The sequence below is a fragment of the Haemaphysalis longicornis genome, unplaced genomic scaffold (assembly GCF_048455015.1).
Source record: "Haemaphysalis longicornis isolate Haplotype H1 unplaced genomic scaffold, Haemaphysalis longicornis Haplotype H1 scaffold_12, whole genome shotgun sequence".
Classification (NCBI taxonomy): Eukaryota; Metazoa; Arthropoda; class Arachnida; order Ixodida; family Ixodidae; genus Haemaphysalis; species Haemaphysalis longicornis.
In genome coordinates this window covers 108113228-108141217 of record NW_027526225.1, presented here as the reverse complement: position 1 = coordinate 108141217, position 27990 = coordinate 108113228, and the positions used below count along the sequence as shown (strand labels likewise).

The following is a 27990-nucleotide window of genomic DNA, read 5'->3' as shown; positions in this document are numbered from 1 at the left end:
GTCGTCAGCTCGAAAACTGTCGGGGCGAGGTGGATGACTCTTAACGACACCAGTGTGGTCAAAAAGAACACGGTGTCACTAATGGCGCCATAGAATGAAGTGACACCACTGATAATTGTGACGTTACTTTTGTTGACGTCATGAGTAATTGTGTCGGTGCTGTTGAGCGCAGGGAAGCAGCAGTACGTGCGGAACTAGGATACCGTTAGGCTCGAGGTGAAGACGAGCAAAGAATGTAATGAACGTCATGACGTTCATTAGCACTGACATTCATGACGTTCATTAGCATTGACGTCATGACGTTCATTAGCCACAATAACTGCATCCGATAAGGCGCCGTGCATGTACGTAAGAGTGGACTGACACGAGGAGGCAATCGCTCTGTGGGGCTAAGCACCTCGTTAAGCTCCGTCTGCGCGAAATTATAAGGTACCTGTCCAGCGACCATGTCATGCAGAGAAGCACCCCAACTAACCAGGGCAACGGAGTGAGAGCGACGGGCAGCACCTTGGACGTTGTATCAAATATTCTCGTCGTTTCGGCTTCAATCTGTTTCGCTTTGGCAGGTGGGCTTAAAGGTGTCATGAAGACAAAATGCACACGTGTTTCATAGAAACACTGCGCTGACCCAATAGCAATATACTAATTTTATTGTAAACTCCAAACAAATGATGCAGTTAACACACTAATAACATTTGCTAGAGCTGGCTCATATTACGTCACGCGTGCCTATAACACGTCACTGTAGCGCGAAATTTGAAATTCTTTCGATATTTCTTACGTTTTTTAGGTTCGAAAAACTTCTCTCGTGGCTGGAATAAAGTGAGTGAGTTACTAAAGACTACAGTTGTTTCAGACCAAATAAAGTTGTGTTTTGTTTTTCTGACCTCCTTTTAGAAGTGCTTAGATGTCATCGGACTATTTTTGCCCTCCGGGGTGAGAAAGAATAAGCTTCCTCAGAAAGGGACACTTGAACGCTTCCCGCGCACGACGCCGAAAAAGAGCGAACAAGAAGGGCGGCATCGACTGACCGTTGTAGCAGGCGGCCAGCTCGTTGGTGGCGGCCCCGGGGATCTCGAGGTAGGGGTTCTCGATGTGCGACAGCGACGCCCTCGCGTGGTGGCTGATGCGGCACACGCTGTTGTCCGGATCGCCCATGTCGAACGAGTGGCAGCGGTACGGCACGCTCAGGCACGTGCGGCGACAGTCCTCCAGCGTCGTCACGTTCTGGAACACCGCGTCCACTGTCTTCAGGATCTTGCCGTTGACCGTCCGGAACTCGCACAGCCGCACCGACTCTGCGCAACGGCGAAAGCAGAGAATGAGGAACACGGGCGAGTTGGCGAACGTATTGTGCAAGCACAAGGTCATACGAGGTTATAAATAGTCTTATTTGTTTAATTAGGCGACCTCAAGTATTTGTTAATTGAAAATGACGGAGGCTCACTCTAACGCGAAAGACTTGACGGTGGTGAAGTCGTACGCAACCTTCACGACCATCACGACGGTTTATGTCCACGAGTGCAGCCGATTTGCTTCTTCTCTACCGCAATGACCCTCACTCCATCTTTGTTGCTATAACGGCGAACAAGAAGCACATCGAAGAAGCAAAACGAACGAACAAAACGCGCACACTTAAACTAGGCGCCCGCAGGTGTAAGACGACTGGCTCTTAACTCCGTCGATCTACCAGACACAGGCTCGAATCCTGCCGGTGCCGGTAACTTCTTTATGCTGAGTTCAGTCAAACGCCGGAATCAACGAGTTGCTAAGCATCTTCGCTGTTCGGGCTTATACCAAAATCACCAATGTCGTGTATCCGCGGGTCATGCGGCACGTCATCATCATCAAGAGCACACAAGCTCCACTGCAGGACGAAGGCCTCTCCCATCGACCTCCAACCGCTCCTGTCCCGCGCCGCTCGAGTCTATATTATTTGCCTCCGAATTTTTTTACTTCATCCCTCCATCAAGTAATTGCTAGTTCGGTCTCACGGTGTCCACTCTGTCGCTCGGGCAGTCCATCGATTGTCATTTCGCCTAACTGTGTGGCCAGCCGAAGTCCATTTCTTTTTCTTTTTTTCGAGCTATGGCATCTCCTACTCTAGTTTGTTCTCTGATCCGGGTAGCTTGTTTTCTGTCTCTAAGTATTACTCCAATCACGATGTATATAACCATATCATGACATTCTTGCACCTCCACGGGAGACCGCGTAACGAAACATGGAACTACAGGAACTTGCGCCAGGAAAGTCCAAGAGGGGTACAAGAAAGGCCCAGGAGTGGTGTTAGAAGTGTGTTGAATTGGTACGGGAAGAGGAGTCTAAGAAGAAGGTTGGGAAGGGGGAGCGGTAGTAAAATTATGCTCTCATGATTTTTGATGTCGTTTTATGTTTTGGTGTTCACAAATGCCAGCACAGCTCAATGTCCGGTTGCGATTTCATCCCGCTCAATGTCACACCGAGGGGGATCAGGTTTGTTGCGGTTCCAAAGTTTACACCACTTACACACAGACTACTAGTTGGGGTGACGTGGAATGTTCCGGTAAACAAGCTCTGGGCAAAAAGACATTAGGCGTTTGGATTACGTAGTGTATTCTCAACCTGTATTCCGTTTTTTTTTTTTTTTTTTTTGGCATTCTCCGTATATTGTTATGGCTCCGGGTCAGCGTTTCTTTCTTTCTTCCTACAGTGTTATGAATTATTGGCAGAACGAAAAATTTCGCCAGGAATTCTTGACTCCGCCGCTACATAACCGCAATGACTGGCAGCCGGAACACCATAACTTCCTTCTCCGCAGCTCCTCAATCCTGATATGTACTCCTCCTCCATATGCACTCCGAAGGGGCGAGCCGAAAGAGAATTACTAAATCCAAAGCTGTTGCAGTCAAGTTCCTAAACGGGCTGTGTTTGCAGCAAAGAAACATACAAACAAGCAGACAAAGAATAAACAATCAAAATATGCAGTAGAACGAGTCGGCCAAAAGGAAGCCCGAGGAGGATGCGCTTCGTTGCTCTCGCCGTAAGGGCGCCCCAATATTTCGCACCCGTGTGTTTAACCCAGCGCGCCTCACATCTTCACTCTATGATAACGCCCTGCTTTTGAAGCTTGGTCCAAATTTGGGCAAGACCTCCTAGAAAAAAAAAAAAAAAAAAGGCGAGTCGCAGATTTCTGGACGCGTTGAAGAACTTCCGGTCACTGCGCCTTTTCGCGGCATGCGTATCATTTGGGCACCGCTTCAGCGAGCGTCACCGCGATTGTTGGGTGGGAAATTTGACACACTATCATTCCTACGCCGTCGTTGTTCGAATGTAGGGTATCCGGAGAGCAACTCGCCCGCCCTCGCCGAGCCAAAAGCAGGTCAAGACCGGAAGGGCGTGCTTTCAAGGGTGCGCAATGAACCCACTCGGACAGACAAACAGACACGCATCGAAGACGTCGAAAATCGCACTCCCGAATTTGCGCGTCCCACTAGTATCAAAAGTGGCTCGGAAGAGGAAACTAAGTCTCGACGGATCACGTATACGGGTCGCACGCTTGAACTCGCACGGTGGCCAGCCACTCCTCACGCCCCCGTATAGATACCGCATTTAGAACGGCGACGTTTAGATCACGCAGTTCCGATCAACGCCTCCTAGATGTAAAGGCCTGCGGATTGCTTCATCACCCAACTTCTTGCCGGGTCAGAAGACCGGTAGAACTTCAGTAGCGCTACTTCCTTAAAGGAGTAAGAGGAAGGGAAGTGAATACTACCACTGTTTTACCTAGCGAACGCAGCATGCGGGGCCGCATTTTCTATCTCGACGGTTTTGGCCCGGTGATCCTGAACGCCAGCACACGAGATGCGCTGGACGTCACACCGTCCGACCTTCTTCACCGCGGTGGAAGACCGTAATTGATCGCAACCCAGAAAGTATCTCGAGGATGGGCATTACCGGATCACCCGCGGAGTCAGCAAGGAGGCGGCGTCAGTCGTGAGAGCACGCAAACGTGACGACAGCTTGAACGGCGGCGCAAGCAATCAAACGGCAATCGGCGTGTATCCAGCCGTGAAACATTTTCCCGGTTCTTTAGTTTCGGCACGTCCCGAAAAAGGCGTACCAGGCATCCGCAATGGGCAATAATGGGTCGACATCGAACACAGGGATATATATAAATATATATATATATATATATATATATATATATATATATATATATAGCATAAAAAGAAAGACACACGTCGAAAAAAGAAAAGGTTTTTCTTTTTTCGACGTGTGTCTTTCTTTTTTTGCTACGACTTGCCGGTGTCCAAGAAATGTTTTCCTGCAATATATATATATATATATATATATATATATATATATATATATATATATATATATATATATATATATATATATATATATATATATATATATATATATATATATATATATATATATATATATATATATATATATATATATATATATATATATATATATATATATATATATATATATATATATATATATATATATATATGTATATATATATATATATATATATATATATATATATATATATATATATATATATATATATATATATATATATATATATATATATATATATATATATCCGACCGTGCCCACTGGGGCGCGTACGGTCGGCTATAATGTCAAATGCATCTGCTGCTTGGCGTGCGGATTTGGCGTGGTTGGTGGACAGTGCTGCTATTCTCGAGGAATAAAATAGGATTCGGGTCATGTGTTTCTTTAAAGACGGAATTTTGAATTCCAACCTTATTGTAAAGTTCTAGAATGGACTTCAAACGCACGCGCTGAGGCTTGAAAGGAATATGGGCCGTCTATCGGCGCGCAAACCTGGCTGCTTCCTTTGTACGAAGGTGCTACCCAACTTTTCTGGGGCCCCGAAGCACTTCAGGTAATGGGCTGTCGGGAATATCGGTATCGTATGTGACCTTACGTATTCGGACGGGACTAGCAGAAGAGGAAGGCTATTAACTCGATGGAGAGATGAAATAAGAAAATTCTGAGGCAAAGAATGGACTCGGGCAGCACAGGACAGAAATAGGTGGAGGTCAATGGGGGAGGCCTTCATCCTGCAGTGGACCCAAATAGGCTGTTGTTGTTGTTGTTGTTGTAATGATGATGATGATGATTACGATTAGCGAGGCTGGCTGTGCATACACAACCGAGAATAACTTCTCAAGAAGCAAAGCTTGCATCGATGTACAGTCGAGTATGGATTATAAATAATTCGAAAGGTATTAGAAAATCCTTCCAAATGGCGGATAATTCGACGTATAAAACATACAGTATGTATAAAACGTTTTCAAAAGGGTGTTGAGACTCTTCAATGTGAACAAACGTCCGCGTTCGAGAGAGGGAGGTGCCAGGTGTTGCTTTACTTCTTTAGTTGTATGGGGCCTTTAAGTTGATTTTGGCGGCAGCATTAGCAACCAGCTTTGGTCACGATGCTTCCAGACAAGATATATATATATATATATATATATATATATATATATATATATATATATATATATATATATGGCAGTCAAGAATGCCAAGGAAAGCAAAGGGGAGAATGCGGTAGGTCACTTATTATTGTTGAAACAGATTAAGAATTTTAAGACAGACAGAAAGTGGAGACAAAAGACCCTGCGGGTCTGTATTTCAAAATTCTTAATCTGATTCAACCATAATAAGTGACCTACCGCATTTTCCCCTTTGCTTTCTTTGGCATTCTTGACTGCCAACCCTTACTTCTGTCTTAATTGAACAAGCCGCTCATTTCCCATTCTGATTCTCTCTCTCTCTCTCTCTCTCTCTCTATATATATATATATATATATATATATATATATAGTCTGGAATCAAAAACTCACACAGAGCGCGAAAAAATAAGGTTAGTAGAGACAGAGACACACGAGAAAGACATTGAAAATAAAAATAAAAGTTTACTGACGTTTCAGGGAGAGGACTCCCTTTTTCTCGTGTGTCTCTGTCTCTACTAACCTTATATATATATATATATATATATATTCAGAAAGAGAGAGAGAGCGAGAGAGACCAAGAAGATGTAGGCAGCAGATCGCTCTTCCGGCAATGCGCTTAAGTGAATAATTTCAGATATAGACTTTTTTGTTCGCAATCTGTGATGCTGTGATGCAGGCGTGTCTGTAACAGGCGACGTAGTATCGGTATCCTTTAGGCGGTGTCGCGTGGGCAAAGCATTTCATCCCATAACGCGCGACGGCGGCGAATGATGTCGGATAACCACGTAGAAGGATTGACCACGGACGATGATTTTTAATTAACCAAGAACATAGATCTAGCGAAAGGGAACAAAGCTTAAGGTTCCTTCCTTGTTATACGTATGTGTTCAATTGCTGTCCTAAAGAGAACAAAATTTAAAACCGCCCGAAGTACCAGTGTGTAATGTAGACAGAGGGGGTCGCGGTAGCATTAGTCGCGAAGGATCTTCGGAACCATTTCACGGCCCAGGAGTCACCAGATCGACGTCATGTTCACCATAGAACTCGCAATAGTGTACGGAATAAGGATCGGGATACGATCGCAGTACATAAACTCACCGCAATCGCATAGTTACTGCAATGTCCTAGCATCTGGCGTAGAAAGCTGGCGCAGCGGTTCGGCTAACATCGCCGTTTTCCATTACATTTATTCTCTCTTAATTCTTCTCCTAGCATCATCGCATTTATTCGCACCAGTATTGCTATGCCGTCCCATCATCGAACCATTAGCGCATCATTACGGCCATGTCGTCGCAGCCCTGACACAGTTGCGCTGCATTTTTCCGCTGTACGTTTGCATAATCGTGCACGAATACAAATACGTTCGAATAATCGTGCACGAATACGAATACGTTCGAATAATCGTGCAAGAATACGAATACGTTCGAATATTCGTGTTCCAATTCGTTTGAGCGTCGAATCGTGCACAGGCTTACACGTAGCTTTCTTTTTCTTTTTTTTTGAGCGGGGAAGGGGTAGCTGGGTAAGCGAATTTACATACCGCGCAATAACTTTAAGAGACAAACGCACCCTTCCCATTTATCATTGCGCAGTGGTCAGCCCCAGAACTTCCGGTAGCTGAATAATAAACATCGATGTTTCTCCGATGAAAACTCCCAGCGCTAAGGCGTATTAAGTGCCGCTGGACGTGTACGGGGTTGGGTAACGGTTTGCCTCCTGGAACGGGTATCCTAAACGCCGGTAGCTTGACGTGTTCAGGAATATTAAACGGCAAAAGAACGAAAATAACGATGAACGAAGGTAATAGAGAATGATGAAAAGGTAACCAGATGTAAGTAATGCAAGAACGTAAGAGGCGAAAAATTAGAGGTTGAGAGAGAGAGGGAGAAATATATATAAAAAAACGAGAAAACAGGGTAGACAGGAAAACGAGCTATTTGAAGTGGAAAAGAATGAACAGAAAAAAAAAACATGGCGGAGAGACAATCATTTACGAAGTATACGCAAGCATCCGTTACGTCGTTTGTCTGGCTCAGTCAACGGTCTTGCGCGGAAAAGGCTTAGCAGTGAGTAACGGCTTTCACCCGACTTCTTTTTCCCTATTCCTTTCTTCTTACCCCGGAGCAGAACACGCTACCTTGACCGTCCAAACGCGTCCGCTTCCGCAATTCCCTGATACGACGTGAGAGGACAGCGACGAAACATCTCAGATCGCGGTTTATATATAAGCGTCAAGAAAAAGGAAACTTATAACAGAAAAAAAAGAAGAGACGTGCGAAACACGATAAGAACCAAGAATTCGCGCTCTCAAAATACAGAACACGACCCGACTGTAAAAACAAACAAACAGAAAAAAAAAAAAACTAAAAAACGCTTGCCTCAACTGGTCCGACCAGCGGATCGCTTTCGAGAGAGGAAACGTGATGGAATGTTATCTCCGTCTCAAAACACTTTCCGTTGGTCGTGCGTAAGTAAGACGGGACTTTCGAAACGAATATACGGCATCGAACAAAACAAACTCAGTCCTACCCTGTCCGCTTCCACTTAATTCGCTCGCTTGTTCCGTAAGAGAAAGTTGAGTGAACTGTCTCGGAGATACGCGCAGAGTAGTAGCACTTAGGTCTTCCTGCGGGACCGAGGCAGCTTGTTTGAGGACGACGCCTTAAAACTTTCCCTCGCGCCTTCGCCCGATAAGAAAAGAACCTGGCAAGTCAGTCTCGAGGAAAATGCGAGGCTGTACGGCGATCACCGTTCCCACATCTGGGCGAACGTAGGAAGTATGTGGTATCTCTCTTCTGTTTTCGTTTCCTCTCTAGAAGTGCGTGCCTAGCTCTCTTTCATTACCGAAGAAAAAGAGAGGGAAGGTTGGGAGATACCTCAACGGGTCGAGGAACCCACCAAGTGTACATAAAACCTCGGAGAAACAGGTAGCCGAAGTCTTTTTTTTTTTAATTTTTTCTATCCCGTTTCTGTTTTTTTTTAATGGACTGCTGCAATGTTGCCCTCCGGTTTCGGCCGTCTTACAATCTCATCTCGGTCGCCGTTAAAACACAGGTGAAAGTTGGCAATAAAATGCGGGGGTATCGATCGTTCCTTTTCACGATCGGAGCCAACCGGATTCGGAGAAGGGGGGGTCTCTACAACTACGAAGCATCGCAGTGCGCCGAATAACAGTGCAAACCCGCTACTTTAGCGGAAAGCGCCTTCCACTTTCTCACTCCCATCCTTTCCCAATATAATCCTTTTCCACCACTTAATCCCCTCCGCGCATAGATTGGAGCCCAGGAACCAACGTAGCGTCTGTTTCGTTACCCGTTTGCATTGCAAGCCGTTCCGTTGCGGGCGAGACGAGATAGCAAGAAAGGACATTCAGACAAACGGAAATCTGCCGTTGGCGGCCTTTTCTGCCGCTTCGGTGCTTTAAATTTCGCGGGACATGGCGGCACGCGAGGGACGCTTTCGGGCGAGAGAGAACATGAGTCAATGAACGCGGAGATGTGCTATTTGAAGGCGGTTGGATGTACGCCGGGGAAGGAACGGAGCGTGTTGGGGCCAGAGTCGGTTTGGGATGCACGATCTTTTTGCAAATGCACGAGGCGGCGCTTTTGAACGGGCGCAATTAGTAACCGCAATGCGCAAGCTGCGGCAGTGAGAACTAACAGATTACGTCCCGGAAGAAGCGGATATAGACACTCGTGGTGTAATTAAGAGCCCAACCTTTCGTAATGTCCGCAATGTGGCACTACAGTCAGACAAAACCCAATAAAGGACGGTTGAGCGCTCGGATAACTTAGAGTGCATTTTCCTCGCAAGTTAACAGAGGAGCATACGGAACGAAAACGAGCGAGGAAAGTTTGTGGCAAGCAACTACAGGAAGCGTTAACGTTTATATCAAGCTTGAGTGTGGTGATTTAAAATGCGATGTTCCCGCGGGAACTTGTGAGGGCTGTACACGTGTTACGTATGTTGGGAATACGGTAGAGCCGCTGTTACAGTTTAAGCAAACGGGGATCGAAATTTACTTTACCGCTAGTTCATTTATTAGTGTCTTTCCATATTGTCCACTTGAAACAGTACAAGTTCATCTTTCTCGCCATTTTCGATGTTGGGGTGTGAATACTGCGTATTATCACCTAGCAAATGCGAAACACAAAATCGCCAGCGGGTGGAGATTTCGGCAGATGTTAAAGATCCCCAGGTGATCAAATTTATTCTGGGGCGCTTCGCGCCTTATTTCCCAGGCGTAGTTTCGGCGCGTACAACCACCTAAATGTGTTATTTTTCTCTAATACGAGTTTCGAAGTTGAATGCCACAACACATTCACCACACCAACCCAGGTCTTGTCACCAATCTGTGGTAGAGTATAAGGTGCGTTTTCGTCGCGAATTCTGGAGGACCTGGGCTCGATTCCCCACCGAGACCCGAATTAACGCAATTTCAACTTGTGTTCGGTTTGCGCAGCCGAATATTCTTTGGGCCATTTCTCACACGTAGGAAGCCGAATTTTCGGCGCACCAATCTGGCTGATTTTAATGCTGCCGCATTAAAACAGAGGCCCCGATAGCGAAGGATTTCAAGGAACAAAATAAAAGGGGGAAAGCATTATACGTAGTCCTTTCTCGCGTGATTATATCTCGATTTCGGCATTTTAGTTAGGTACAGACGCCCTAGTAAGGTTAGTTTAAAATTCATAGCCACTCCCTATAGAATTCAACCCGTGTTAGCCTCCTCACTGGCAGTTCCCCAACCGCCAACCTTTAAAGCACTCTTTCTAGACCCTGGCCCAGTTACCACTGCCCACACACCAATAGATCTGTTCTTTATTGTTCGCCAAAGCCTCGAGGAAACAGTGCTTCTAAAAATTTAGAGCCCCATTCCAATAGATGAACGTAGACAAGCAGCAAAGCTGTTTTGGTGGATAGCTACATTGAGTCATGCACGGTGACTTCCGTTATTGATCGGACAAAGACGCCAATATAACTTCCTTGGAGTTAATTCTAACTTATTTCTTCTGCAATTAGTTTTGGCATAGCTTTCATAAAACAAAGGTCACAGCCGTTTTCTGTAACCCTACTTCCTCCGTAGATGGTCATGAATTGATAGAAGATGGAAATTCTGTAACGTTCACAACTTCGCTGTAAAATTGGGAGAAGTAAATGAAACTTCGGACAATGATAAACTTATCTTAGCGGCAAATTGCAGTGTGAATTTTTTTCCCAAGATACCCACGTCGGATTGAGAGATAAGAGCATTTTTAGATAGCTCTGGGGCGAGCGAGCGCGATTCAGAACATAGCAAAAGACAGCTTTGCTGTATACAGCATTGTTTAAAATGATACTATAAGAGTACGGCTTCTTCAGCAGCGTAGAACCGCTCAGCGCGATTTTCAGTGGCCTAAAAGGACGAGTAATGCGTAGCTCGAACTCACCGTCGACGCAGTTGCTCTCGAGGTACTCGTTGGTCTCGGAGGAGGGCACGAAGTAGCGGTCTCCCACCACCGAGTGGCGGTCCATGTCGCTGATGGCGCATTCGCCCGTCGACGGGTCAAAGTTGGCCGAGCGACACGCGAACTCGGTCTCGTCGAGGCACAGGTCCATACACTCCTCGCGAGATATGGCGCGCAGCCGCTTGCGCGCGAGGTCGCGCAGCGCGTAGCCAGTGACCCGCTCGAAGACCCAGTCCCTGCCGCAGCGACGTTTTCCTGCGAGAAGGAGAACTGCTGTTGAGCAACTTGACAGGAGAAGCGCAAGTAGGGAGTTTTGATTGATTGATTGATTGATTGATTCATTCATTCATTCATTCATTCATTCATTCATTCGTTCATTCGTTCATTCGTTCATTCGTTCATTCGTTCATTCGTTCATTCGGTCATTCGTTAATTTGATCATTTAGCAAGAAGAGTAAGAATTGTTGAGCCACTTGAGCCCCAGTTGGCATTATGGGCATTAAACTGATACGATAATGAAGGCATGTTCTCTGGTGCCTTGCTTCACGGTCTGCTACCGCGATGATCGATATATCTGACAGGAGAAGCAGGACTAGTGGATTTCATTTATGCATTCATTAGTTCATTCATTAGGTTATTCATTAGTTAATTCATTAGTTAATTCATTCACTCATTCATTCATTCGTTCATTCGCTCATTCATTCATTTGTACATTCGTTCGTTCGTTCAGCGAGAAGAATAGTAATTGTTGAGCCATCTGAAAAGAGTAAGCGCCGATAGTGGAATTTAATTAATTTTTTATTAAGTCAATATTCTTTATTAAGTAGAAAAATAACTACTGCAAGTCACTGAGTAAATACTAGAGCTGAAGGGAGTGTCCGACCCACACAAAGTCGAAACCAAACTAAATACCATTCGCCAATTTTCCCGAGTTCCCTATTTTATAAACTAGGAAGGCAGCATAAAAAAATGTTTTACTACGGAACAAGGTGACTCCTGCCGGAAGAAAAATTTAGAAAAGGCTGATTATATTTCTGAGACTATGTTTCTTAAGAAAAAAATATTTGCGGGCCATCACTGAGACAGCTTGTCAGGCCTCTAGTGTCTCGGTTACATCGTTACCACACCCTGTTGGCTCCCTGTTCCGTTACAATGTTGCGGATCATTAAAAAATCAATTTAACGGCTGATTTTGCACAACGGAGGGAGCAGGGCGGCAACTTGCTGCACGCCATCGTGCATCGGGCTCACCGAAGAGGCAGATCTTCTGCGCGTAGAGCGTGAAGACGGGGAACTGGGAGACGGCGAGCGACGCGGGCCGTTCGGTGGCGCTCGAAGTGAAGAGCACGCACAGCCCCGTCTCAAAGTTGACAGACTGGCAGGAGGCGTTACGGCGGCAGTGCTCCAGGCAGTCGGTGAGCTGAAGGGTTCCGGGCTTCAGCTCGATCGTGTCCGACGGCGCGCTGTACACGAACCCGGTGATCAGCTCGAACGTCAGCCGGCCGTTGGGGCATCCTGCAGCCAAGAAGAGGGAAAGAGACGCACCAAGTGTTAAAGACGAAAGGTGCTCGTTGCGAAGGCCGGCCGCCCACAGGGGATGTAGGGCGAGCGCTTGACGCGAAAATCATGGGAATGAAAACGGAAACGGGGCCACCCAGTTTAGGGGGGTTGCCCCTCGAACTGCCGATTGAGTGCGTTGCACTGAGTGCGCCACACTGACAATTTGGCGCAGGGTTTCGGGAATGCCGTCGCACTCACATTGTAGCAGTGTTTGAGATCGAATTCCAGTGGCCCTGTATCAAATGCGGTCTTATTTTTCGCTCGGCGGGTGAATAAAACTGAGGTTCACTCCGCTTTGGCTTTATCACAAGTAATGGGTCGTACAGAAACATGCAGCGGTCTTATGGACACTTCTTTTTAACGTTTATTTTTTGGGATCCTTTACTCTTTGGGGTCGTACAGCCTATAACCATCGCTGAAGTTAAACGAACTTAGAGAAAATGGATCGTCATAATGTATATGATTCGGTGGATGACGGCGCGTAATTACGTACGGACGTACAATGAAATTATCGGAACCGAAATGAGTGTAATGCGCGCAAGCATAGGTAGATTGATTGTATAATCTTTGTATTCGAGCACAGAGCGAAATTTGCTATTGCCTGTGCTGATGCAACTTTACTATCCCAATCTCAATGGTGAGCTCTAAAGAAGAAAAGCTCTTACGATGCCGGGTCAGAGCAAAAGAGAAAGCGACGCGAGAATCAACGAAACACAGAACGCTTGATCACAGCAATTTCATCCACGAGTTACAGGACCACCATTCGAGATGGGGGCAAGGCATAGCGTGACACACACACACGGCCGCTCGGGAATTTCGTGCACGAAAGCAACCGTTTAGGGCGGAGCCGGGGAGCAATTCGGTAGCACCAGATACATCCCAACGAACACCAACCCTCGAAATGACTCGACGGATCTGCGGAGTCATCCTCTGACACGATGAACTCGTCAGGATGGCGAAGAATACAATGCAAGTGTAGCTCCCAATGGCTTCTACATGCTCCGATATATTCCTAGACATTGATCGTCTGCACAATGATGGGGAAGAAAAAGCAGGGGTCCCGTCGAAACGTGCGCGAAACACGAAGGAAAAAAGTAACGAAGAAAAGTACAAAACGGCAAGGCTGGGAAGATCACGGTGGGCAGGGGAAATAAACGGGCAACTGATGAAAGGCAGACACAAAGGAGTAGAAAACAACAATCCTGTCATCTCTACCTGTGCCATGCTGACACCTGAACGCCTTCGTGTCGAAAGGGGGAATCCCCCCACTCGGGAGGTGGAGGCCCCAGCGTTTTACAGCGTTGTTCAGTGTTTCCCAGCGTTTTACAGCGTTTTCCAGCGCTTAGAGCTCGCAGTGGTGTTACGCCACCCACTCGTGACGCTGTCGTGATAGTCGGGAGCAACGCCTTTTTCGGGGCTTCCATCGCACTCCCATATACACGCATCGCCGAGCACGGCTCGTGACTGAAGAGTCGCGACGTTACCACTCTTCATTTCTCTTAGCTGGGGTAGGTCCGATCAGCCATAAAGATAGCGCCGTCTCAAACGAATGGACTTGTTCGGTAGCTTAATGGCTACATGGCGTTGACCTGCGTGCATTGTGCGTCGTTTTTAGTGTTCGTATACAACGCCGCGGCGTGATGCTCGAGGACGCGTGCACCCTTTTGTTCGCCAGAGCACGTCATGGGGGATCAGACGAGGTCGAAGAACGCACATTCTGTCTCTTCGCGAATGAGCTACAAACGACGGCGGCGTTTACAAAGGTGACGACGAGAGCATGACGAGGTACGATAACGCGCGCGCATCAGCTGGAACTGTAACAGTTTAAAGAAGGATGACGGCAGAGCGGCGGGTTTGTATACAAAGGATTTAAAAAAAATGTGGAAACAACGAACGCCAGAAATATAAAAGTGCATCTGACAATAAATCTCGGACAGAGATGTTTTCCTGATGAGGGCGCCCGTGCTATAGGAGCCGGAACGTGAAACGGTGAGTTTTTGATCTCTGTGGGAATTCCTATACGTTGTTTTGACTTACAAATACATACTTTACGGATGTACAGTCTCTGTCAAAATTTTGGGGGCCAAGCCGGAAACGCGCAGGCTGCGAAAAATTCAATGTACAAGCTTACGTCCCTAGCGAGGCTGAAACTTTTTATCCAGGAAAGCTAGAGAAAACACCTGTCTTTCTTACTGCATTAAAATATTTTTGTCACGTTCAAAGGTAAAGCCGATTTTTTGAATTTTTTTATGGTCGAGAATGCTTAGGATTGGCCCACAAAATTTTGACAAAGGATGTACGTCCTGTTGCTTACGTCAATGTACATATTTTTGTCTTTGATTTAGCTCAAACTCCCGGCAGTTTTGAAGCGATCGGTAAATAGGAAACTTCGGGAAATTTTCCGAAAACAAGGACAACTAAGCACCGCTTATGACGTAGCGATTGCGAATCCATTATTGTCCAATTGCAGTACTCTCATGTTTCTCACAATTCTTTAACGTTTCTATTCATTCATTCTGTTGCCAGAACTCTGCACACACCCGAGTTCGCATCGCCAAGCAAGGATGACATAAGCGGGGCCATTTTTCGCTCGTGTGAATTAGCACCACGTGGCAGTCTGCATCCCGTCCGTTTCATCCAGCACGCCGGGCGCGGGCCTTTGAATGTCGCTGAGCGGGCGAAGCCTGCTCGCACGTGCACAATTTTTTCAGTTTTCAGGCCTCAAATGTTTATTTTCCGCGTATTTCTCAGTATCTATATCAATCGACACTATCTGTTTCCGCGCAAGTTATAAAGAATAATCGGGGTGACAATCAACTGAAATTTAGCGCCTTTGACTTGAGAGCGCATCGTCATAGCTGAAGTCAGGTATTGCGAAGGCCCAAGGACGCTTTTTGTATTCCCAATTGCGGCGTCCGCTTTTATGATGGAGCTGAAAAAAAAAAAAAAAAGACCGTGTGTTCGAGATTTCGAGGCACGTTAAAGATCCCCAGGTGGTCAAAATTAATCCGGAGCCCTGCACTACGGCGCGCCTCATCGCCTGCGTTGCGTTGGCGCGTTAAACCTTTCAATCAATCAATCAGTTAGAGCGAAGCATGGTGAGAAGGAAGCGTGTAAGAATTGCAGTTCTTCTTCGTCAAGGGTTTAGCATTGACAAAGACTGAACTGCAATTCTTATCCAATCATTAGATTTTACCGTGCAAAAGTGCCTTTGTAACGCGATCAATTGAAATGTCATCCTTCACTTTTTCGTTTTTTGTACTTGCTTGTGCTCCTCCCCCTTTCCTCCTATCTTTCATTCGCTGTGTATCTTCCCGTATAAAATCGAACATCACAGTGAATATGAAACGAGTTGATAGTAGCGCCGTGTCCCGTTCACTTCGTTTGTCCTTGTTCATTTCGCGATTACTTACACGATGAATGACCAACTAGCCCAAGAAACCACTCTGAGAAGGAAGCGGCCATCATTCTCTCCTCCGCGGAAGCGGCGCTTTTGAACGCACTTTTCTCGCAAAACTGCCCTGAGGCTAAAATTCCCCTTCCTTCTGAAACCCATGCAAAGCTTATCATTAAACCAATACCCCGCAACATGCATCCCATATACCACGCGAGCCGCAGGAAACAGAGAGCACGTGCTCTCCAAAAACGACTCCCCGCCCGACGTGGTCTATGTGGACGCTGCAGAATACAGGCACCGCGTCGCATTCGCCATTGCAGTTATTAACGACCTTGATAATCCTCCTCTCGACTTCCTAACCTAACCTTAAATACTTCCCATTCCGCCACGGCAGAAGAGGCGGCAATAGCTTTAGCCCTCTCCCAAAGGCCGACCCCCGCGATAATAATTTCCGATTCCAAAGCGGCCATTCAAAATTTTGCCAATGGCCACGTTTCGCCACAGGCCTCCCAAATTCTCCGACGCCACCCACCCGACTCCTCTCTAGAAATTGTCTGGACTCCGGCGCACGCTGGCCTCGCTGGTATGAGGCTGCCCACAATACGGCTCGAGGGCTCACAATCCGAGCCGGGGCCAGCCTCGAACCCTATCACGGGGCCAGATCCGCCAGAGATAGACTCCTTACGTACAAAGAAATAACCGCTCATTACCGCCTCGACCACCGTAGGTACCCCCCGGCTCACGCCAACCTTACTAAGGGTCGGCAGAACACACGTGGCGTCTCCTTCAGACGAACACGTTCCCTCATCCCGCTATACTTCACCGAATACACCCTTCATTGTACCCTTCCCCAGATTGCCTTGCATGTGGCACTCTCGCCACCCTTCCCCACGTCTTCTGGGGGTGCCCGAAAGATCCCTTTCCCCTAATTTCCTGTGATGAGCTGTGGGAGGAGGCGCTAGGGAGCTCAGACCTAGAGGTACAAACCTCCTTGGTCACCAGAGCTGCCGATGTCGCCGCCCGGCACAAGCCAGCGGCCAAAACCGCCCCCTGAGCCACATAAAGCTCAATAAAAATGTTCTCTCTCTCTCTCTCTCTCTCTCTCTCTCTCTCTCTCTCTCTCTCTCTCTCTCTCTCTCTCTCTCTCTCTCTCTCTCTCTCTCTCTTCTCTCTCTCTCTCTCTCTCTCTCTCTCTCTCTCTCTCTCTCTCTCTCTCTCTCTCCTCTCTCTCTCTCTCTCTCTCTCTCTCTCTCTCTCTCTCTCGCAAACACCAGTGCGTGAAACTCAACCTCTCCAGCTTTAAACGTGGGCCGCCTGTGCTAGATGTAAATCAGTCGACATTTCACCAACATATCCGAGTGTACCAAGAAGAGGGCGTCAACAACAAAATTATCCCCTCCCCACTCCGCTGTCAGTTCCCACGTCGCTATCACCGTGAGAGCAGACGTTACGCCAGCAACAAAAGTCCCATTGGGAACCGATCCGAAAAGACAACTTGAAAGAAGGGTTTCACAAACCTTCACCACGATGGAAAAAAGATCATAGGGGCAACACTGAACACTGGGAGATAAGGAGAGGACATGGATGAGCGTGTGAACGCCGGTGGGTGGCATCTTAGCGCAACGAAAGATTTGACCAGTGGGTGCCTTCGTGTCTTAGTGAACAAGCGACGGGCGATGATGACGCAACACACCGTTTGTACAGTCGCAACGACAAACCATTGTCAAACTTCTGAGTCTGGTCGGTGACTGAGAAGCACTCTTCTGATGATATAAACCGACGGCAAACCAGTTTTAATAGATAGCAAGTTGAATCACGTCCACGGAGGACATGGATGTAACAGAGTCTCGAACAAAGGAAAGGCCTCGGGCGCTTGCGAAGCCAGGAGGCGAAGTCCTATGCGTTGCCGTGACGGGCCTTGATAAAAGAGTTACGCGTGCGCGGCCGGGGTTTCCTGTCCTCCGGCAAGAATGAAGCAACTCTTTTTTTTCTTTTTCCCACGTCCATATTTTTTTTTTCGCTGAATGTTTTAAAACGCATTCAAAAGCGGTGTCGGAGGCCTTTCGAGCCCTCGGCGTCGGGGTGACGGCAGAAACGAGCGAACCGACACGACTTCCGTCATGGTCGCTGAACATGGAAGACCATCACGCTCTCGCTATTACCCCTTGAGTTTTCTTTTTTTCTTTTCGTTATTGTATAAACGCTACAAAATAAAAAAAAGGGTTAAACTAAAAATGAAAGCAAAATAAGTGACAGGAGGCACCAGGCACTAGGCGTGACACAACCGTTTTTCATTTTCCTATATTTTCGAAATCCCCGATACGAAGGGCGTTGTCGATACAAATACTCCGGGGATGACGCTGGCCTTCGAAAAATGGAGGAAACGCCGGAAAGGTGCCGGAAATTTCTCGGCTTCCAGTTCACTAAAAAAATGCATACTGGCATTACGCCTGCGTGCCTCCGTGTGCGACTCACCCCGGACGAAAATTCTGACTCTAAAATGCTTGGTCGTCTGATGCGTCTCAAAATAAAGCAATCTTGTATAAATGTAGGTGAAAAAAAAAAAAAAAAGCAGGCTTAGCTCGGCTATACCTGGATATACGTAGCGTGATCTACGGTTGAGCTGGTTATTCTTAGGTTTCCCGGTTGTGTAGGGTTCACTGATTATCATGCTTAGTGCTGCTAAAAACGACTTACAATCCAATCCAATCCAATCCAATCTAATCCAATCCAATCCACTCCAGTCAAGTCCAGTCAAATGAGAACCGTGAAGCTCGAGGGAAACACAACATAACGTTCCCCTGGACAGTACAACCGCAGCCGCACCCGTCGACATGTGGAGCACACTGGGCCCAGATCGCCCGGAAACGAAAAAAAGAAAACCCTTCATAAAAACGCTACGGAAATTCTGAGGATCAGACTAATTCGTAAGCATTAATCTTACGCCGCTTCCTTGTTTCACCAACATTTTGTGCATGCGTCGTTCCTCTGCATCATCTTCGCATTAGTCAAACATTCACCCGCACGCCTAGTGCTCTCAGCGTTGAGTCCTCTCAGCGCGGTAATCGGATTGAGATGTAAATTTATTTTATTTTTTCGGCAGCCTTAGTAGCAGATGTTACAGCCCTGGTTTTCTAGCCTACTGTTACCATCTCACGTTGCATTGTTGCTTCTTCCAGGCAAACGACAAAGGGAGGATTATTCAGTGGCCCCGTATCCTGGTTCAGAGAGATCTTCCGTTGACAGGAGGCCGAGAATGATACGTTCTAGGCGCGCGAGCTACCATAAGAAATAAAAGGAATGAAAGGGTGTAAACAAAAAAAGAAGGGGGGGGGGCATAAGCCATGGACACGTGTACGCCTATGCATTTCTAAGATAAGGAAAATGAAGCCCTGCTCGTCCCGCCCTTCTCCGCTACCAACGCCATCACCCCGGCACGCGCTCTCCTTCCAAGTGCCTCCTTCAAAGCCTCATTTGCCTGCTCCGTTCGCCTCCAAAGTGTTTTTTGTGTTTCGTAAGTGTCTTTTCTGAAGTGTTTTCTTAAGTGTGTTGTGTTTCTGGAGTGTCTTTTGTGTTTCTTAGCACGTGTGATGCACACGTGCTAGGGATAAAGAAAAGGGGAAGAAAAAAAAGCTAATTTAGAGAGCAAACGGCAAATATCCGCTCGCAGGCAGAGCAAGCCAAGCCAGGCCAAGCCGGAGGCGGGAGGGAGGCTCCCTGGGCGTTCATCAAAACGAGCTACCGACACTGACGACCTGCTGGGGCGCGCAGCATAACGCGGAGGGCATGTTCATCGGCCTGTGTGGGCCGTCCGTGAAGGAGGGACACATTTTTCACCATTCCGGAGAAAAGAGCGAAGACAAAGCGAGGTAGAAACACAGCCGGCTTGGGTCTCTGTACGGGACGAGTCATTGATCCGCGAGACGGGCATGGAAGGAAGGGGGTGGTGGTGGGAGGCTAATGCAGGTTTTGTAGCAACCACGCCGTGAGTGAAAAATACGACGCGGGTTTTCGCGCAATTTGTCTGTTGCGCAGTCCCGGGTCACGTAACCACTTTCGCTTTCGGCTGGGACAAGCTATGCGGTCTACGGCTTGCGTTGAGGAGCACGGCGTGCGCTGCTTGGGCGGCGGCCCGAAAGGAGTGGTGTAGTTGGCGTGCCGCGTCGCCGTGCCTACCGTGCGGTTTTGAGGTGGGGCGAGGAGCTGCGTATTTGTGTGGGGGATTCGCACGGGCTAGTCAGACGATCATTTTATGTCTGTGTGCGGGTACAGTATGTCTGCTTTTGACTGGGTCGCGGAAGAACGCGGCGAAGGACTGGGGAGGTATGGCAAAATGTCTGATGGAACAATGAAAGAAAATATGCAAAAACTTTGAAGTGGAATTGTCGAATGAATTCTTAGGCCACTTTTAAACTAAGCCTCATTGAAATACACACGTATTTTTCACTGCTATATATATATATATATATATATATATATATATATATATATATATATATATATATATATATATATATATATATATATATATATATAATATATATATATATATATATATATATATATATATACACCGTTTAATACTCACCCTTAGCCTGTCTTCACTTCTTTTCTCACATACATCGCTGGAAGATATTTATGAAGGGTTTACTGTAAGGGTCTGATATCGGAGTATAAAGGCCGTAGCTCCTCCTATTTATTGCATTTAAGCGTTGCAGATAGAGAGACTGATTTGCTCGTTGATTTTGCGTAGAAGTGACTAAGCAATTATTGAGAGAGAGAGAGAGAGAGAGAGAGAGAGAGAGAGAGGAGAGAGAGAGAGAGAGAGAGAGAGAGAGAGAGAGAGAGAGAGAGAGAGAGAGAGAGAGAAAGAAAGAGAGAGAGAGAGAGAGACCACTCGCACTGGCAAAATACTCTCTCTAAAAAGAGATGTTAGAGCTAGAAGATTTAACAAATCCAGTGAACAAGCAGCTTAGGTAGGTTAAAAACATCATTAGCAATCATCTAGTGCTATATGAATTCTAATGACCGCGTCTCCCCGAAAACGTACCTACGCTTCGGTTTCGCGCCCTATGTGTATTAACGCGTAGTTTCAACAAGCAAAAACGTTGCACGTTTTTATTTCTTATTCCGCCGGTTTTTAAGAGCAAGTGAAAGATTTCATATTGTTTAGTTTGATTGTGCAGAAGGGTGCCCGTGGTTTGGTAATTATATGATCATCACTGTTTGCTATGTCTGGAATATTTCCCAAATAGCAATCCGGATTAGACCCCAATGCAAAACTATTTCCAACAAACGAATCCTTCACAATCGTACATTTCGCCTGCACGAGTAATCGCAAATTTTCTCGGGAAACAAAATAAAGAGGATGTCGTGAATACGTTCCTGGGCTCACAGTGACACCACTGGAAAGACCACATTGAGGTGGTGCTTGTACCGACGTAATTGGTGTCGAAAGATTTCAAACGAGGGTTCTACCGGCGTACAGCGCACTTGCAGCATATGCGCAAAAGTGGAATGACATAACGAACATTCGCTAAGAAAAAAATGCTAACAAATTTAGGTGTTTCGCTGCGTCTGACGCAACACAACGTGCAGACGGCGTAAAATATGTCGTCCGGAAGCATGGCGCAAGCGCTAAACTCGCGAATTATTTCGACGCTCAGACTGCGCAACAACACCTAGGATGGATGGGAAGCGGGCATGAAGGCGCATAATTCAAAAGAGCCGCCAAAAAAGGCCCCGCTTCGACCGGATCGTTGCGGCGTTCTTTACAGCGGAACCGCCGGCTGAATTACAGGCTCGCCGGTGAGAGTTCCGGGGAAGATTGTAGCTGGGAATTATCGGCAACTTACGCGCAGTTAAAGTGCGTAATGTCCTTAAGAAGCCTTAAGAAGTGTCTATGAAGACAAACTTTAAAGGAAGCTTTACTTTCAGAGAAAAAACAATATGAAGAAAGCGAGGAAACACTTAAGCCCGTCGATGCGAAAGAGAGAACAGCTTTAAAGCACCTGCTGGTCCCCCTTGGGGAATTAAACTATTCGACACAGCAACGTATAATAGGCTGCTATGGTCCTCTGAGGCGAATTGTTAAAGCGCCACCTGGCGTGGTGGTACCGTGTATATTTTGGAGCGTGAAAGTGCATGGTTAGGTTAGTTGTAACGAGGACATTCCCCGCATAGTTAACCACTGAAGTAGCGAAGCAAAGTGCTCATGCAAATGACCACGTGTGCAAGCAACATAATCAGCGCTTCCGCTTCGAGTATCGCCTAATGGGTTTAAGAAGGAGGGTCATACTTTTGCGCTGGCGCGTTATTAGGTAGCCTTTGACAACGCTAGAGTACTGTCTGAGAGCGTAATAAGATGCCTGACCAAGTATGTTAAGGTTGTTTACAATGGTGTCGCATCCGATGCTGCGTGTCTTTTGAAGTAGTCATCCGTAGTTAACGCTGACCAGTTTCTACACGGAGAAGAAATCCCCTGAAATCAAAACTGTCGTTTAACGTTACGACAAAAATCCCCCATTCTCACAAACATTACGTTTGGCTGGCAAAAGCATCGCAAATGAGGGAGACGGGTGGCCGGAGAAGAGTGGGGCAGATGCAGGGGGAGGGGGAAGGTCATACGGGAGTTTGAAGTTATGGCTCAATTAGGATTCAATCCCGTCAACAGCAACAACAACAAAAAAACAACAATCAAATTCGTTCAAAAAAGAGAAAATGGTGCTGCAAACTGCATAGAAAAAAAAAACGACACGTAAATAGATGCGACTACAAAGACATTAGGGCGTTTTAGCTGACCGTCTTTCACGGCCCGCTCCGCTTCGATAGCAAGCGGAAGCGCCATTGCGCATGCGTGGCGCTCTTGGCCGCGAACGGCATTGGCTCCGGTTGCGCTGAGCGGGCCGCCGGTACCGGAGCGGAGCGTAGAAAACGGTCAGCTAAAACTCTCTTTGGTTTCGCCTTTCCGGACATGTTGAAGCGAGTTTGTGCAAATTTTGATAAAAAATGACGCGCTCACTCTATTTGTAGAATTGAAGTTTTATTTAGCTCTATGTATGCCCCGCGCATTTTACCTTGACCCAGGCTAGCCCATATAATATTAAAATAGATAACCACCGGAATTTTTTTTAACCAGCAATACGAGAATACTGAGCAGATTAAACGAGTTTACGACAGCTCCTGCTCTACGCTATACGCCGTTATCACGAATTTGGTATAGCAGGGACAGCTACTGCTCCGTGTTTCACCTTCGTTCAAATAAGATAAACAAAAAAAAAATCCCGGGCGTCTCAACTAACGCGAAACCTAGTGCGGGGCGAAGCATGCAATGTATAAGTGTATTGGCGCCATAGCGTTTTTGCCAAGGGAGATGAAACCGTGGGGGGTACAGGTATACAGCCTCGCTCTAGAAGTCCCTGGTCTTTGATGCACGAAGCTCTCTAGCCCGAGGCGGAAACGATTGTTTCGGTGTTTTTTTAGCACGCATTACGAAGCGTTCCAGCGCGAGGCGTAAACGAGTGTCCCGGTGTTTTTTTAGCACGAGTAACGTTCTAGTGCGAGTCGTGAACGAGTTCCCGGTGTTTTAGTACCGTGGCTACATGAGACGATGATTACGACGACGACGACAGGAGACGCCAACAGCCCCAGGCCCTAGGGGGCTTCGCTCCTAAAAGACATTCACGAAATGATCTCCGCTTCACCATTTCTTTACTATAGTGTGGGTCGACGCGACAACACAATGTGCACTATAATTAGGGCGGACGTGTAGTATGTAGTGCGGCCTCTCAAATGGTTTGAAATGAAAGGGAAACCAAAAAAGAAAGTACAGCCCACCTCACGACTGCGAAAGGAATCTACAAGTGACAATGCAGTCGTGGTCAACTTCGCCCGTCTCCGGTGTAAGTGTGTCTCCAGGTTAATGCGTCTGCCTTGGGCGGGGCAATGCGCCAGTTCCCAGGTGCCAAGAGTCACACTCACATTCTACGCTAGAAAAGAAAGGAAGCCGTTGCACATCGGCCTTGAACGGAAAAGTAAACGCGCGGGCTTTGAAATAACAAAAGACGTACGCATAGCGAGGAGCGTTAAGAGCATTCCCACCGTGAATGACCGCTGGACCCCGAAAGGGGAGACGGTTTCATACTCTCGAGCGTGGAAAAATGACCAGCTAAACGAAGCAACATAAATTGCGAAAGTGACAAAAGGGACAGAAGTATACAGAGACGAATCCATCTGGAATGGTTTTAGAAAAACTCGCCAACGCTAGCCACGCAGACTGGCGCACGCACGCACGCACGCACGCACGTACGCACGCACGCACGCACGCACAAACATGCACGCGAACGAACACGCACACGCACGCACAGAAAAGGATGTATGCAACAGACTTAGCCCACGGATTCGGAATAATAGCGAAATGACAGCCCCACCTTTCTTAAAAAGTGTACGTATGAAGAAGGGCAAGTTAATTCCTACCTCACTATGAGATTGACTGATTGTGAGGTTTAACGCACCGACGCTACGCAGGCTATAAGGCACGCCGTAGTGGAAGTCTCAGGATTAATGTTGACCCCCTGAGTATCTTTAACGTGCGCCGACATCTCAAACACACGGGCGTTTTCGCTTTTCCCCTCCATCACCTCACCAGAGGAAAAAAAAAAAGAATATAAGGGAGAAATGTTCTAGCCCTACCCCATCTAAGCTTTCTCATGTTCCTTTTTTAGTATAAAAAAAACAGCATAAGAAGTTTGTAGCTGCATTAACACCTGCGAAGCGGGGTGGGGGCGTAGTTGAGACGGCACAATAACCCACAGGGGGGGTTAAAAAAACAGGAAAAGTAGGGTACACTGGCCTGCAAGCCGAGTTTCGAGGCTATTAAAGGGGCCACATTAGCGCCGCTCGGCCGAGTTGCGACTCAGACTGTCCACACCCCTTCGCAGTTACACAGAACGATTACTTTTTTTTTTTTTCGTAGAAAAGTCACCTCCCTTTCCCGCCTTCCTCTCTTTGCTACGGTCAGCTCCGGATTCCGCGGTTCAGAGCGTCAAATATGGGCCCTGCCCAATGCTGAACAGAGAGGCGCTTGTCAAAGTAGAAGTTAGTTTCAGAGTGAATACCGTACGAAAGAAAAAGTATCCAACAATTAGAGCAGGGCATCACCTTCTTTAAAACCAATGAAATATTGCGTGTGCGGTAAGGTAACGTTAGCTGGCCGACACGCTAACTCATAGTGCAAATTTAAAGCGCAACAAATTTAGACAGAAGACGAACGACACAAGGAGCTTTAAATTTTCACTATGGAGTACCATCTAGCTCGAACTCTCACGTTGTTACGCTAACTCAGACGCTTGTCTTTCAAGACATACCCTGACGCCAAGAACTCGTTGCTCGACGAGTGTTATGTCTCGTCTTGCGTACAAACAAAATGTTGAAGAGGCAACAGTGAACGAGTTTCCCGGTGTTTTAGTACCGTGACTACATGAGACGAACGACGATTACGACGACGACAGGAGACGCCGACAGCCCCAGCCCCAAAGGGGATTCGCCCCCAATAAAAAAAGCACCATCATTCGGGTATTTAACAGACAAAAGCACGCAAACGAAAAGAGTATAAAGAAAACGAAAGTCCAGCTATCTGTTTCCGCGACGCTTGATCCTGTTTACGTCCCGACGGCGGGGAGAGCGCCCAAGTTGAGACTTGATTGGGGCACGCATGGTCGCACACCGGCCGCCAGTGTTCTGCGAGGGCGTTCAACGACACGTCTTTGCGTACGGCTGCGACCATTTTCGGCCCAAGGATACCGAGAAAAAAACTGCCGACATTCCAGACGGTTCGCTGGTACGCCTCGCCGTATACCTTCCTACCACGCGCCGAGAAAAAGCAAAAAACGGCAACAGGAGGATAGCGACAACGCACCATGAACGCGTGAAGGTGAGACAGGGCGGCGAAATCGGCCGGTGCCACGCTACAACGGAAGGCGGCTGCGGGGGAAGGGGGTGTGGCCGGTCGAAATTTACGACCCGAGACGACGCAACTTCGAGCGGCGCGGCGACCGAACACTGGCCGAGCCCTGTTCCTTCTCCGGGAGCCGGGAGAGTTCAAGGCCAGGACTGGGGCGCCGTAGCGTGTCCCACAACTTCGCTTTGGCACGTCTTCCCACTTTCCTGCCTTCTTTTCGGTGCTTGCTTCCTTGCTCTTCGTTGAGGCACGCGGGTTCTAGCAACAACGTGTTCGAGAGTCGTGTGAAAAAAAAAAAAAAAAAAAAAAAATAGACACGAGCGCGGTGCAAGTATTTCTCGTTCTGCTTTCGGACCCTTTTCGGTCTATGTTGGTTCGGCACGCAATCATCTCTTTGGTTTCCTTCCGAGTTCTAGCCTTCCGCGACGGGTGGTTGTTTTGTAGATGGTTGTTTCACGATTTTCCAGTCTGGCTTAATTATCACCGCGTAGCGCCCTGTTTCTTCACTAAGCTAGGCATACCACAGCTTGTTTGAATGATATCTTGCTTGCTTGCTTGCTTACAGACCGACCGACCGACCGACCGACCGACCGACCGACCGACCGACCGACCGACCGACCGACCGACCGACCGACCAACCGACCGACCGACCGACAGACAGACAGACAGACAGACAGACAGACAGACAGGCAGACAGACAGACAGACAGAGGAATTTGGGCCGAGTCAAACAGAATAATAATTATGTAGAGGGGTACATACACAGATACATAACGAGGAATAGAGAGTTATTGCAGCGAGAGCTGCAGATATGTAACGTCTCTTTGGTGACCTACAAAGGCAAATTCACTGCGTCTTCAGCAAACTGCGCAAACCCACAGAGTGAACGCTAAGGTTGCAAGGTTTACGATGACCAAAGTTTCATAGTACTTGGAGTGTATGGGTGTGAGGACCGCTGCACCGTGACGTCACGGGGCCGTGTATCATATATACCTTTAGCCTTGATCTAAGTAAACCCGCGTAGTCTGTGTGGACGCTGATTGGGTGCGCACCCCCACCGCCAGACTTTGCACGAAATCTCTCGTCAGTCTTTGGCAGTTCATGTGTAAGGACGTTTTACATATTGCTTAAATTGCGGCATGGATTTAGGTGTTTAGACCTTATTGCTCAATGAGACAATTTTTTTCACGGTTAAGTCGAGACGGGAGGTAACTCAAGTCATAAAGTAACCTCTTCGCATCGTGTCAGTATTGGTTATGTGTGTAGATGATCTCAGGCTGCGGACGACGTAGGAACATCTATTTAACATTTAACATCTATTTAACGATCATCTATTGGCAACTGCCAAGATAATCGTAAGATACACTAAGAGTCACTGAGAGGCACTATGATACACTAATAGACACTAAGGTTCGTACGTAAAGTAGCTAAGCGCCAGGATAAGGTCACTCCTACGCCGCAAGGTACGACAACGCAGACCGCGACCACATCGCACACACAGCGCATTCTAAAAAGCAGGTCCACGCGTGGCCCAGCCGGTAAACACCCGTTCGCTTTTCGTGGCTGCAGCATTCCTCTCGCGCAGCCGTCGTGACCGACCTATTCCACTCACGACGATCACGCTCGAATAGGTTTCGGGGGTGGCCGAGCCACGGCACGGATACGACGTAACCCAAAGCACGACCAAATCTACGTATACCGCGATGCGGCCGACGTCTGCACACAAAGCCTTGCTTTATCGTTTTGTATCCAGTCGTTTCCTTTTCTTGTCGTCTTCGGGAGATCGCCTCCGCGTCCGAAACGTCTGTTCCCGCGCCGAGCGTCCCTTCGCGGACCAACGCGTGCATTCCGATAGGCCGCCCGCCGGATGCTGCCGACGTGCGAACTACAAAGGAAAAGAGGCGTGTAGACACAGACATGCAACCAGTAGAGTCCGGAACACACCTTCAAAATGAGAATGCCTCCGGATACTTCTAGTGTCTTGAGTCAAAGAGTGCTTTTTTGTCTTTACTGTTTGTGTAGAAACGTCCAAACTGTTTGAACTACCTTATTAACTAGCTAGCGCGAAAACAATTGGCGAAAAAACAAGAATGATGCTTGCAGTTCGCAGAAGGTGTTGGTCCCGGCCGTACGGAACCAGTTCTGGGTCGG

The 27990-nt window shown here is 47.4% G+C and overlaps 1 protein-coding gene across 2 annotated transcripts in view; it reads right to left on the bottom strand.

The window, feature by feature from the left end:
* Positions 1–27990, bottom strand: part of LOC144163206 (uncharacterized) — a 294763-nt gene that overhangs the window by 76406 nt on the left and 190367 nt on the right. For both annotated transcript variants that reach the window (XM_077694061.1, XM_077694062.1), the window contains 3 exons: positions 12177–12440; positions 10909–11181; positions 1032–1298 (listed from right to left, as the gene is read on the bottom strand). In XM_077694061.1, the coding sequence (XP_077550187.1) occupies positions 1032–1298; positions 10909–11181; positions 12177–12440 (804 nt within the window). The remainder of the gene's footprint in view (positions 1–1031; positions 1299–10908; positions 11182–12176; positions 12441–27990) is intronic.